Genomic DNA, 14,100 nt, shown 5'->3' with positions numbered 1-14,100 from the left:
ACCCCAGCTCCGCAAAGGCAAAAAAGTGATGCATTGCAATATGTCACGTGCTACGATCAGGTTTGACACCCGTGCCATAAATAGTTGTGTCTTCTCCCTCACTATTGAATCACTACTCTATAATTGCAAAAGAATAGTGTCCTTTATAGCAGTTGTGTTACTGGTAGTCCAGCTTTATAATCATAATTGTGACTGGAACTTCCATTGCTAAGTGATACAGTCATTAAGTGAGTCATCACATTACCATGACCAATTTTATGATCATTTTTGCCATGATCATTAGTTGAATCCAGCTTTCCTCATTGACTACTTATCAGGAGCCAGCTGGAAAGGTCGCAAACGATAATTATGTGATTCCACCATGCTGCAGCTGATAAATACCAGTTTCCAAGTGCCCAAACCATAGATATGTGACCACACGGACATTGATGGTCTTAAGTGCAAGGACTGATTGTAAGTCACCTTTTTATACATTATAGATTCTAGTCATAAAGAGTACAGGAATAAAATGAATCATATTGGGCAATTTCTGTAGAATTTTGGATTCATTTGGGAAGAAGTGCTTCGAGGCATGCAAAAATGTGAATGCATTGTGACTGATTAAAATAGATGAATCTCTTTTCAGGACTGTGGTTACTGCAGAAGCTTTCCCCAGTTTGTTCAGAGTATAACTCATCATCCCCTAGCTGAGTTTTATACTAAAAGAAATGGTGATGTTCTAAGATGAAATTACATATTTAGTGCTGTATTTCAGCAACATGTTACTTTGCATTCAGAACTCTCATCCTTGCCAAAATTTCATAAGTTACCTACAGACAAATAATTGGAAGACTTGGTCTGCATATATAGAAGGTTTATACTTTATGAAATATGTCTCACCAAAGGGCCTTTCTGATCATGGTCCTCATTCTCAGAAAAGTCTTCTATCTGGTCCACACCTTTCCAAGGACTTCTACATGTTTGTATGGTGGGGTTTTCCCCCCCTCCCTTAAATTTCTGTTGCGAATTTCTCAGCACTACCGCTGCAATTCTATTTATGTACTTTTATCAAAGTGTGCAGTTGGTTAAACAGCCTGTGATTGCAGGGTAAAATGATCTGCATATTGTTTCATGATTATGACTTGATCTAATAAGATTTTAAGGATTTTTTTCTTAAGAGCAAAGTAGTCATATCCTCTATATAGGATATGACTTTTAGAGTCCAATAGACTTTAATTTCTTTCTTTAAAAATCCTCTGACAATAAGGTTTGGATTATTAGCAAATTTGTATGAGTTGCTGTTCAGTGATGTAAAGCTTGAATTTGGGTATTCCGTTTTTTATACAGTGTACAGGGACCTTAAGTTGTCTGAATGAGTAATTGAAGTTTGCATGCTTCTGCTTTGCATTATAGACAATTCATTATTTTATATACTTTTAAGGAGGGAGCAATATTGCATGCACAATATTAAACACAAATTAATCTTACATTCTTAATTCTGTTAAATTATGAAATAAACAAATGAGTCTTGAGAGTTTTCCGTGGTACTACAAATTATTTCACACATCCACAGGAAGTTTCATTAAATACAATACCATTGTATTACCATATTTTTTCGAGTATAAGATGCACCCTTTCCCCCCCCCTAAAAGAGGAAAATTTGGGTGCTTCTTACACACTGAATGTAGCTCCATCCATCCGCTGGCCCCCACCCTTTGGCCTTTGCCTCCCAGCAATTTACCTCCTTGCAGCAAACAGGGAAAATAGGGCTTACAAAGGCGGCAATAGGCTAGGGCAGTGATGGCTGATCCTTTTTTTGCTCCCGTGCCAAAAGCGGGAGGAGTGCAGGGGTCATGCGTGGGCATGCCACACCCATAATGCTATGTGCGTGATCCCCCGCATGCGAGCACAACCACACTCCTTTTGTTATGGTTTTTTTGCCCTCCGCAGGCTCCAGAGGCTTTCTAGGAGCCTGGGGAGGGCGAGAACAGCCTCCCTACCCGCCCACCCCCGGAGGCCCTCAGGCTTCAGGAGCTTCCCTGAAGGCTGTGGAGGGTGAAAAACAGACATACAGGGAACCCAGAAGTTCAGGAATGGTGACTTCCGGTTTGGAAGACTCCAAAAATCGGCCCTACAGACAAACCGGAAGTTCACCATTCCTGAACTTCCTGGTTCACCAAAGGTCCATTTTTCACCCTCCGGAGCCTTCAGGGAAGCTCCTGAAGCCTCCAGAGAGCCGCCGGGGGCAGGGGTGGGTTTCAACTGGTTCGCGGCGGTCCCTGCGAACCGGTTGGTCACCGAACCTGGAAGTAAGTAACTTCCGGGAGCAGCAAAGGGCACGCCCGCCCGCCCGCGGTCCTTACCCGGTTTTGACGAGTTCTGCGCTTCCATGCATGCGCAGGACGCATACAGCACCTGCGCGATCATCCAGGAGCAGCTGGAGCGTCGCGCAGACGCTAGTACGCAGGCGTGCACCACGCGCGTGCACGAGGACACCGCCGGCCCCGTTCCAACCGAACCGGTTGGAACGGGGCGAGAAACCCACCCCTGGCCGGGGGGGACTATTTTCGCCCTCCCCCAGGCTCCTAGAAAGCCTCTGGAGCCTGGGGAGGGTGAAAAAACAGCTCCAAAAGCAGGGGGGAAGGTCACGTGCATAGCATTATGGGTGTGCCACTACCACGCATGCCCCCCCTCGCTTTTGGCATGAGAGCCAAAAAAGATTTGTCATCACTGTATTAGATGATACATTAGGCAGCGACTGGGAGTAAAGGCACCCGTGTGGCACACGTGCCATAGGTTTGCCATCATGGGGGCTATAGCAATCCCTGCAACCTGAAACAGCTGGTGATTGGGGGGCCCATGCTGAAATTGAAAGCAAAACTTGCTCTTTGCTACATGGGGACAAATTGCTGGAAGGCAGAGGCAGATTTTTTTTTCTTGTTCTAATCAGGCTTTTTGTTGCAAGGAGGTAAGTCAATAACTATAAACGCCTCTAGAATGTTTTAATTATTAGACTTATTTTTCAAAGACTGCTTTATTATTGTTCTAGACAACCTACCAAAATGAAGAAGATTGTTAAAAGAAATGCTTGATCTGAAGAGGCCCAGTGCTATTGTATCTTCTTTTAAATAGCAAAGAATAAGATATACTTCCAGAAAGCCACATTAATTTTAAAAGCTTCTGTACAAGTATAATCTGTAATGTAACAGTGTCCTATTGTGTAATTAGTCATGTTTGGAGTAGATCTATTTAAATAATTGGGAGGAGTTAGTGTGACTACATTTAAGAAAGCTTTCTGACATTAATATACTGCCATAATGTACATTTCTCCAATTTTTTGCTATTTCTATGGGTCAGGCACACAGAAATACACCACAAACAATACTGTTTGCTGTTTGTTGCAAGGAGGCAAATTGCTGGGAGGCAGAGGCAGATTTCCCCCCCCCCCTTGTTTTCCTCCCCAAAATCTAGGTGCGTCTTATACTTCGGAGAGTCTTATAACTCTGAAAAATATGGTAAGTTTTTAAATTCTAAATGTTTTGATTTCAAGAAATTAGGAATGCAAAAAGTGTGTGGTTCAGACTGCCTTTTTGCTGTTACCAAAGTCCAAGTATAGATGGAACTTTTAAAAAAATGACACCATACTGAGAAAATATTGAAGGGCCTTAATGGTAACATTGTGGAATTCGTAGCATGGTAAAAACTTCCTTGAACTCAATTTGTAGGGAAAAAAATGATTCTTTTTTGAGAACTTTGTTAATAAGTGTTAATTTGCATAGGAAACAGCATGCCTTTTGCAAAAAATCTTGTGTAAACATCTGCAGAAAAAAAACACCCCATGTCAGAACAGAACTTGGAACAATGAGCTTCCTCAAAGCTATTATTTTTATTTAAAAAATATAGAATTGAAGTAAAATAAGGAGAAATGGTTCCCTGAGCCAACTCACACAGTAAGGAAGCTAAGGTCACAATGGTTATGCCACGTAATTGTTAAGATTGGGGGAAAAAATTAGACTGATCCCCACATTTCTTTGAATCTGGGTACTGGAGAAAGCCTCATACATAAACAGAGACACAAAAACCTGCTTTACGCTGAATCCAACTGATTCATTTAATCCTCTTCATACGCACTGAGGGCAGTAGCTTTTCAAATTTTGTGGCAGAATTTGTTACCGATTCTATCTGGGAATTAAACCTGCAAAAGTATGGGCTGAATCATAAAGAGCACTCCTCCAATCTAGCATGTGGAAGTTTGGTGTGGGCTGACATCTGGTGGTGTTTTGGGGTCAGCTTCTTTTACTGGTATCTTTCAGATATTCTTCTGAATGTCTTTTAATTAATTCAATGTTAATAATCATTCACTTATTTACAGCTCCTATAGCCATGCACTGTAAATTATAGATCGTGGTAGAAAGGTGGTAGCACTTAAACTGCTCTATTATTTAAAGTATGCAAGATCGGAAGATGTGGAAAGAACTGGCCCATAGAATCTCCAAAAGCTGGATACCAACAGATAACATCATCAACATCATTCTGTTATTTTGAGATCTGGTTCCTGCAAGGAAAAAAATTACAACGGCTGTATTGTAGGAAGTTATCACCCAGCCCTCTCCCAGAAAAATGAAATATCCTAGGAAATATTGAAAAGGCAGAATATTTTTTTGGATGTGAAAAGAAAGAAACATGTTTTAAAAGACAGAATAGCTGCCTGTAGCTTCCTGCCCATCCCCACTTTGTCAATGGGCCACTAAGAAGGCCAAGATAGTCCCTTTACATAATAAAGACTTCTCCACTTCACCTGGGGGTGGGATGGGATTAAAGCATGATAATATTGGCCCTTTACTCAACTGACCACATCTGAGAACTCAACCAAACCTGGAGTCAAAACACAGCCTAGAGAGTAGCCCTTGCATGGCCCCATGGGAGTCTGACAACCAATCAGAATACATTTCTTACACAGGAACAGGAACAGAGAGGTGGGACTGAACAGGTTATAAAAAGCCTAGTAAGCCCCTCCCTCAGCCCTTCTCTTCTTCTCCACCAACAATGAAGCCTGTGATCACCTTTTCTGTTCAGGCTCAAGCCATGTGGTCCTGTCCACCAATAAACCATCTTTCCAAGCAGCCTCCATGTCTCCAGTGTCTTCTTCCCCACTTGGAGCTGAACCTAGAAGGACATTTCTTCCAACATATTTAAAGCCTGTAGAGATTCTCAGTCATCCAAATCATAGTTGTGCCAAAGATGCTTTTCAGGAGGCAACTGAATGAGAAAGTCCAGTTGCCTCCTGAAAAAGCACCTTGAGACAACTTCTGTATTTGCATGTAAGCCTGAATGCATCTGTATTTGGGGTTTTACTTTGCAGCGATTACAAAAAGAGAGTTTACCCATCTGGTTACTGGACGGCTATTTAACTGACTGATCCGGCTATGTTGCCTCCCCTTCCCCCAGAAACAGACTCCTGCCATTTCTCATCTCTCTTTATTGCTCTGCCAAAGATTGGAGGAGGTGAGGGTTGGCAAATCCTCATGCCCTTGTGACCTCTAGACTGGACTACTGCACGTGCTCTACATGGGGCAGCCCTTGAAGAGGATTCGGAGACTTCAGCTTGTCCAGAATGCAGCCGCGCGAGCGATCGTGGGTGCACCTCGGTTCACCCACGTAACACCTATCCTCCGCGAGCTGCACTGGCTGCCTATCGGTCTTCGGATATGCTTCAAGGCGCTAGTCGTCACTTATAAAGCCCTTCATGGTATTGGACCTGGGTACTTGAGAGACCGCCTGCTGCCAATTACCTCCAACAGACCGATTAGATCCCACAGATCAGGCCTTCTCCGGATTCCATCCGCTGGCCAATGCCGACTGGCGACTACCTGGAGGAGGGCCTTCTCTGTGGCTGCTCCGACCCTCTGGAACGAGCTCCCCGTGGAGATTCGAACCCTCACCACCCTCCAGGCCTTCCGCAAAGCCCTTAAAACCTGGCTGTTCCGACAGGCCTGGGGCTAAAGAGCTTCCCCCCCCCCCCTCGAATGGTATGGTGGTTGTGTGCTTTTAAATTGTGTATTGTTCTGTTCATCTTTTTATCCTTATCTGTACCCCCTTCCCTGACTTGGATTGTGAGCCGCCCTGAGTCCCCTTCGGGGAAAAGGGGCGGCATATAAATGCAATAAACTCAATTCAATTCAAATCCCAAGGGAGCGTTAATCTTTGGTTAGCCTGAAACTTTGGTTTCACGGTTTATCGGGAGTTAAAAAAAAAGCAGTTTTGAAACTGCAAATAATGATTCAGAGAACAGGAAGCTGGAAATATCACAAGATAAATGGGTGATCTATTTCCCCCCCCTTGTAGAAAGTAAGCATACCGCTTCATAACTCATAAACAAAACCCGAGCGGGAGGCGGCGCCTTCCAGAGGAAAGAGCATCGCTTGTCTGGGGACGAGACTCCACCTCCTTCCCGTCTAGGGGAGTCTCCTATTAAAGCAACGCGCAGGCTGCAAATAAACCAGGTCGCCGTTTGCGGAGGAAAGATGGACTTCTTGCGGGCGCTTTTGCTGTGTAGCGTACTCTTGCCCAGTTGCTTCTGCAACCAGGCGCCCGAGGGAAGGCTCCTCGGGGGACTGATGGATGCCTCCCCGGAGGAACCGGACGTCAGCGCGGCCCTTCAATTTGCCATGAACGAATACAACCGAGGCAGCAATGATATGTACCATAGCCGTGTATCCGAAGTGGTGCAAGCCCAGAAACAGGTAAGCGAATAATAGGCGAAGGCGCGATTCTGGGGGCGGCCTAAGAGGTTTTCCGGGCCTCCATAGAGCCCGTGAAATTAGCGACCGATGCCTGTATGCTGTTAATGAAAGGGGCGTCCTTATTTTTTAATACCGCCCCCCCCCCCCCCCCGGGATCACTCTGCAATTAGCATTTTAAGCCCAACAGAGTTCAGATGATCGTCTCTCCTTCCCTTTGGAAGGGATTGGAGAGATTATTGCAGACACGACCGGGACAAACTCAGGTTTGTTACAGTAATTGGGAGAAGGGAGCCTTCTTCTGCTTCTCTGGCAGGCAAAGATAGTGAGAATGTGGGCTGTTGTTGACTAAAGTGTCCTTTGCTTTAATTGGGTCAAAGAGCGCCTCCCTTTTCCTTTCCATCAGTTTTGCAACTCCCAGCTCAGATAATGTTTGTTTGCTGTCCCTGGGTATAATCCAATTGGTAGTTCTTTGGAAAATTTAAACTGGAAAGAAAAACTCGCACAAGAGTTAAGTAAGAGTTACAAATGCTCTTATTATCCTTTTAACTTTTTGGAGTACGATATAGGCAATTCTCAGAACATTGTGTGTGTTTCATACACTTTCTTAATCGAAAACTAGCACATTCCTGGGTATAATCCAATTGGTAGTTCTTTTGAAAATTTAAACTGGAAAGAAAAATTCGCACAAGAGTTAAGTAGAGTTACAAATGCTCTTATCCTTTTAACTTTTTGGAGTAGGATATAGGCAATTCTCAGAACGTTGTGTGTGTTTCATACACTTTCTTAATCGAAACTAGCACATTCCTGGGTATAATCCAATTGGTAGTTCTTTTGAAAATTTAAACTGGAAAGAAAAACTCGCACGAGAGTACATAAGAGTTACAAATGCTCTTATCCTTTTAACTTTTTGGAGTATGATATAGGCAATTCTCAGAACATTGTGTGTGTTTCATACACTTTCTTAATCGAAGCTAGCACATTCCGTTGCTCGGACTGCTGATTTGATTCATCTTAGAGTCAAACCTGATTGCCGTGTTTACAGTTAGCTGGTATCATTAAAAGGAAGAAGTAGGCAAGGAGATATTTTTGGGAATATATGTATAGTATACCCCTCCCCTTACAACAATGAAGTTAGATCCTAACTGGTTCTACATTAAGCAGGATTGAGCAGCTTCAAGTGACAAATATTGGGGTGGAGAATGATGGTGTTGTGTTGGAGGAGAGAGCTGCCCAATTCCTAAGCTTGCTGTCTTGAATTAAGATCTAACAATCAATCAATCAATCACTTTCAGCACAGATTAGGTGATGAACATCTAGAAAAGTATAGTAATACCACCAATTTCTGGTGCTTCCTTTGGGTGAATTAGATTCTCCAAGTGAGGGTCCTATGACATCTCTCCCCAAAAGAACAATCACTCTTATTTGAAAGGGAAGTGCCCCTTGTCTCATACTTGTTTCCATAGGTAGCAATGGTTGACATTCTTGTAGTAAGGCCTATCATTTAATATCCTCTATAATCTTGGGCAGTCAGAATGCTAAATATTTTCAGACATGTATTGGGCACGCGCCATAATGTTGCAAATTTCAACTTTTATATCCTGCAGATTGTCAGCGGAATTAAGTATTACTTCACTGTTAAGATTGGACGTACCGTTTGCCGTAAGGGAGCATCTGACCTTGAAAATTGTGCATTTCATAACACACCTAAACTGGCACAGGGTACGTGGCAGAAAAAAAGGAGGAGGATGTTTTAAGGACTAAGCAGAATTAGACAAGATTGATCCCCATTCAACCTTTGATATGAAGTGGGGTTGTGTATAAGAAATAATATGTTAAACTGGAGGAAGGAAAACGAGTTTGCTTTCCCTTCCCCTTTTTAGAAGTTTGCAAAGAAGGCCAGACCACATAATATGGAGAACTGAAAGTGGTATCCCAGTATATTTTATCTTCGTTGTTAATTTTGCAATGAATAGAAGGCCTCCACATAAAAAAAGATGTGGGCATAGCAATACTTGAATATATCACTGAGGTGAGAGTTAAATCCATTTCGGTATGACTCCAGGTTTTGTTCCTCTATCAACAGCCTTGCTGATGATCAACCTACTTGCTCCACAATGGGGGATGCAAAGACAAAGCTCTTGACAGTCTGCATAATGTGATCCTGGGTTTTGTAACTATAAATCCTAATGTGGTGATTGCTTACATAGCTACTCAGTTCTCTGCTTGGACGTGGATAAAATCCCAAGACCTTTCTGTTACAAAACCTTACCTAAACTAAGAGCTACATAACTCCCAAAAATATTAGGATAAAATACATAAGGTGACATTGGGAAACTCCCAGCCAAGCAAGGAGGAAGATCAGTTTTGAGTCATTGCACAGTCACACTCTCCCCCAAGTTCCATGCAACTTTGTTCCCCAGGGAGCATGAGCATTCAGGGGAAATTCTTGTACAAAAGAGCACAAGATGTAAAGTAGTCAATGTTCACGTGTGGATCTGGTTCCTTGCACCTGACATTAATCTCCCCAGGTTGCTCATCCTCCCTTGGAAATTTAACAGATAAAAGTCTCATGTAATTTGGAGGGAAGGATCAGTCCTAAGCCTCTTTCTGGGCTCAAGGTTAACTCCCTGCTTGATCCCTCCTTCATGCCTTGCTGGGAGTTTCCCAACAGATGAGTTTGTTTTAGCTTCAGTAATCTGTGAGATTGGGGGGGGGGGGGGGCAAACCTGATACATTTCCAAAGTGTCTGAAGTGCTTGTTTTTAATATGAAGTCTGTTAAAGAAAAATGCCTTCAGTAAGTGATTTCCTTCCAGGTAGATGTTCACTAGGAATATTGTATCTGGCCTGCAGAAATCCTGATGGCCATTAGATGGGGGCAAAGGGAGACCCAACTCAGCTATGGTAATCCTCAGAGCAGAAGAGGGATTGTTTTCAATAGTTTAATAAGGGAAACAAAAGGCTATGTTATGGATTTACCCTAATCATTAAGTAATTCATTAAAAATATGTGGTGCTGATTTTAGTCATTACTAACTTGCACAGTAGATTTTAGGGACATTTTAATGCCCACTTAACCAGAGTCACAAGGAAAATCTTTGCATCAGACTTTCAGTTTTGAGATCACACGTTCATCTTGTGTCCTTCTTCCATCCCATCTTAAAAAGACAGTTATAGAGGATTGTAAATATTGGATGATTGCTCCAACAAACTAGATTCTTTCAGCAACAATCAGATACAGCCAAAGGCAGCTGTGGATCTCTGTATTCAGAGTTTCTGTTCCGTGTACAAAGAGTTCAGTGTTTTTGTTAGGGAGAAACGTTGCCATGCCAAAGCTGCTTGAATTAGCTGCCTAGTTACTCAGAAGATTATAGCTAAATAAAGCACTTTAAAAAAAAAACCCTTTCCTTCCTTAAATAGTCACAAGATCTTATTCAGCAATACAGTAACAACAACATTATTATTATTTCCTCTTTACTAAAGTAAGGCAGTTGCAACTAAGGGAGCTTTTGAGGATGTGAGTAATTTTAAATGGATGTTTCTTTTCAGTTGACAATGAAGATATTGAAGTGGTAGATAGCTTCTGCTTTTACGGCTTCAACCATCAGCAGTAAAGGAATAAGTGGTCAAGAATTGCACTGCAGATTAGCACTTGGTAAAGCAGTCATGAAGGCCTTAGAAAAGATATCCGATGCCTTGACATTGTATTGTATTATATTGTATTTAATGGATTTATAGGCCACCCAATCCCGGAGGACTCCGGGCGGCTTACAGAAAGGAAGTAAATTATAAAAATAAAAAATAAAAAGTTAAAACACAAAAGAGACAGATTAAAACCTCATCATGCACCCAATCTGGTTGGCGCTGGACCTCAGTCATGAGGTCAACAGCCCCAGGCCTGCCGAAATAGCCAGGTTTTGATAGCCTTTCGGAAGGCCATGAGAGTGGGTAGGGTCGGTTCCACCACAAAACCGAGCTCGACTAAACCGCGCCCGACTAAACCGCGTCGCTGACGTCATCAACAGGGCGACAACAGCGCGGAGACAGAAGCATGCTGTAAACCCTAAACCTAAAATTAACACCTAACCCTTAACCTAACCCTTAACCTAACCCTAACCCTAACCCTTAACCTAACCCTAAACCTAACCCTAAACCTAACCCTTACCTTAAGTTGAATCGGCTTGCTTTCAAAGCACTATTTAAAGCGCCCTTCTTTCTCGGCGCTGGCTGTTGTCGCCCTGTTGATGACGTCAGCGACGCGGTTTAATCAGGCGCGATTTAGTCGAGCGCGGTTTTGACGGGTCCAGTCCAGACGTTGGCAGCAATCCAGCACAGACTAACCTTGGCAGCAATCCAGCCTGCCAAGCTAGCCCCAAGAGTTCTCCAGCTCAAGTGAATTATGTTGACTCCTGCAAAAGGGCGTGTGCACAATCATTCCTTTTATAGTCTTGAGAGGAGCCTAATTACCACCAGCTGAGCGCAATTATCTCCTGTAACTGCATAACTGTTCCTTATGCCTATTAGCTCTCCGTTGCTGGGCATCCAGGAACAACGCCCTTGGCTCCTCCCCACTGCTCCAATGCATGACGTCGGGATCACACTCCCTTGTCTCCTCCCCACTGCTCCAAGGCTCAGGCGCCTCCTGGTGGCCAACCAGCCTCTCTGCGCCCTGTTTGGAGTCGGAACCCTGTCCAGAGTCCTTCACATCCTCCAGAGCCGACTCATAGGGCCTCTCGCTGTCGGAGTCTGGTGGCAGCTCTAACGGCTCCTGCTGGGCCACAACAGGTCATATTGTGAGAATCCTGCAAGTTTAAGATGAAATGTAGAAAGCAGGGGAAAAGCCTTCCCTACATAGGTTTTTGTTCCAATTCTCAAATTGACTGAAATCAGGTTGATTTGGAGTAGTCATACATTCAGGTGCTCTGTGAGGTCAAATTTACCTTATCATACTTTATTATATGGCTATAATATTGCCGGTTAATTACAATTACCAGTTATGAAATGTGATATGAAATACTTCATGTTTTTTTTCTTTCTCCTGTTTGCAGACAATGACTTGCACTTTTGAGATTTACCAGGTTCCTTGGATAAACATGATCCGCCTGACAAAAAGCAGCTGCACCTAAAAATTCTGGTTTCCTACAAGTCAGCTTTCTACTATTCTGATCCTACGTCTCTAGTTAAAACGAGTAACAATCCAGACACATTTTCAAGTTAGAATTGTGCCGCTAATTCAAGCAACACCTCTGAGTTCCTAAAGCAAGTAATTTCCTGTAATTTTCCTTCTAGAATACTTTATAACCATGTCATCTCATTTTGCAAGGATGGATTGTGTCATAGCAGAGAAAAATCACATTAAAGGTTTTCTTGTCAAATGTTAAGATTTTAAAGATGTGTATTCTCTTTAAGATTCATTACAAAGACTTAGCCATTAGAGACAGATGAAGTCTAAATTTGGGCTGCCTATATATTTCACTGGATAGAGGACTCTTGATCTAAAAGGCACAAACTATCTGATGGCACACTCTATGTGTACATGGGAATGGTGTTCATGGGTAACGATCTGAGGTTCTTCCCCCACCAAAGTACTGTCCACCTATATTTGAATCAGCAGAAGATTACTGGCATGGCATTTGCTTTCTCATTGTCACTCCTTATCCTCCTCCTATTGCCTTTCCTCCCAGTCGCTACCTAATGTATCACCTAATACATTAGATCAGTGGTTCCCAAACTTGGCAACTTTAAGACTTGTGGACTTCAACTCCCAGAATTCTCCAGGTAGCTCTCCTGGCTGGAGAACTCTGGAGTTGAAGTCCACAAGTCTTAAAAGTTGCCAAGTTTGGGAACCACTGCATTAGATGAACTGTGGTGGCGCAGTGGTTAGAGTGAAGTATTGCGGGCTACTACTGCTGGCTGCTGGCAATTTGGCAGTTCAAATCTCACCAGGCTCAAGGTTGACTCAGCCTCCATCCTTCCGAGGTGGGGTAAAATGAGGACCCAGATTTTTTGGGGGGTGTGTGTGTGCAATATGCTGACTTTGTAAACCACTTAGGGCTATAAAGCACTGTAAAGGGTATATAAATCTAAGTATTATTGCTGATTTCCCTCTGTTGTGCTAAGGTTTGGGAACAAGAGGGAAGCTCTATTTTTAACCCCAGTTAAAACACCAGTTAAACCTGTTAAACACCAGTAAACACCCACTTAAACCTGTTTCAGCCCTGGACTTAAAGGTGAATGGCTTCAAGAAGACAACTGGAGTTTTCCTTTTATTTTATCTCCTCCCTCCCTTGGGGTAGGGAGGGGAATTGAACTTGGATCTCCCCTTGTCCTAGTTCAGTGGTCCACACTGAACTCTTTTAATACTAATGGCCTTGTCTTTATCTGCCTGGTTTTTCAGTTCGTTAAATGTATTATTCCAGTCACAGAGTCTTTTGGCAGTCAAACAACAATTGGATTACTGAAGTAATTAAAAGTCTGCTTAAAGTTAGTATTTTTAAAGCATTCAAATATTGTAGAAACTCATCCTCTCATTCAGAAGGGAGTGCATTTCCTGCAGAGAAGGTGTGGCCCCGGATTATGTCAACAAGAAAGTTGGGGGTGGCTGGGGGTGGGTGGGGGGAATCATGTAAAGTCTCTTAGGGTACTCCGGATCCAAGCCTTATAGAACTTGAAAACACTTCATATTTGACAGAAATAATTCTGCAATCATGAGTGAGTCACTCTTGAGTTTTCTCAAACACTAAGCTGGCTGTACTAATCCTACAATTTTTGAGGCTAGCTGCAAAACACTTCTCCACATACACCACATTCTTCTCTTTACAAGTCCGTGACCCACACTTAGTAAGACCTGTAGTGGAGAAATAAACCTTAACAAACAAAATGGAGATTGCATCCTTTTCTTTCCCTGTCTTTAGAAATGACTAGGATTCAAACCCAATTCATCTCCCTGCCTAATCTCATTAGACCTAACTCACCACCACCACCACCCCGCTCCATACGAAGACCCCCCTGCAATCCCAAAGTTCACTCCATCGGCAGCTCTAAGAAGGGCATCGCAATAAACTCATTGCAGATACACTGACAAGGACCTGCCTAGGAATCTCCTAAACTAGCCAGCCATCAGATCACTAGGATTATCCTGTTTTGAGCCCTCAATTCTATAAAAAATCTTTGCATTTCCTGTTGTGTGAGGTTCCTCTTTATTTCTTGCAATAAAGCTTGGTTCTCCCAGTGGTGTAATCCTCTGTCAGATGGAATCTACACGTTATGTATTGCTAAAACTTGTCGTGACCTTTAACTGGGCAAAAACTGCGTCGCAGATCATCAGATTTTGAACCACGATATCTCAAATGCTTTGACTTACAGGTGGTGTCCAAAATCT

At 42.9% G+C, this 14,100-nt stretch overlaps 1 protein-coding gene across 1 annotated transcript; it reads left to right on the top strand.

Moving 5' to 3' along the window:
* The first annotated feature begins 6,418 nt into the window (after window positions 1–6,418).
* On the top strand, window positions 6,419–12,100 carry LOC116510516 (cystatin-2-like). Its single transcript, XM_032220112.1, has 3 exons — window positions 6,419–6,722; window positions 8,327–8,440; window positions 11,768–12,100. Exons 1-3 carry the CDS (start codon window positions 6,504–6,506, stop codon window positions 11,843–11,845), a joined length of 411 nt encoding a protein of 136 aa, XP_032076003.1. The 5' UTR covers window positions 6,419–6,503; the 3' UTR covers window positions 11,846–12,100.
* Window positions 12,101–14,100: the final 2,000 nt, after the last annotated feature.

This window comes from Thamnophis elegans, chromosome 6, assembly GCF_009769535.1.
Source record: "Thamnophis elegans isolate rThaEle1 chromosome 6, rThaEle1.pri, whole genome shotgun sequence".
NCBI classification, from domain to species: domain Eukaryota; kingdom Metazoa; phylum Chordata; class Lepidosauria; order Squamata; family Colubridae; genus Thamnophis; species Thamnophis elegans.
Note: the sequence above shows the minus strand (reverse complement) of the source record. Positions and strands in the feature narration are given on the sequence as shown.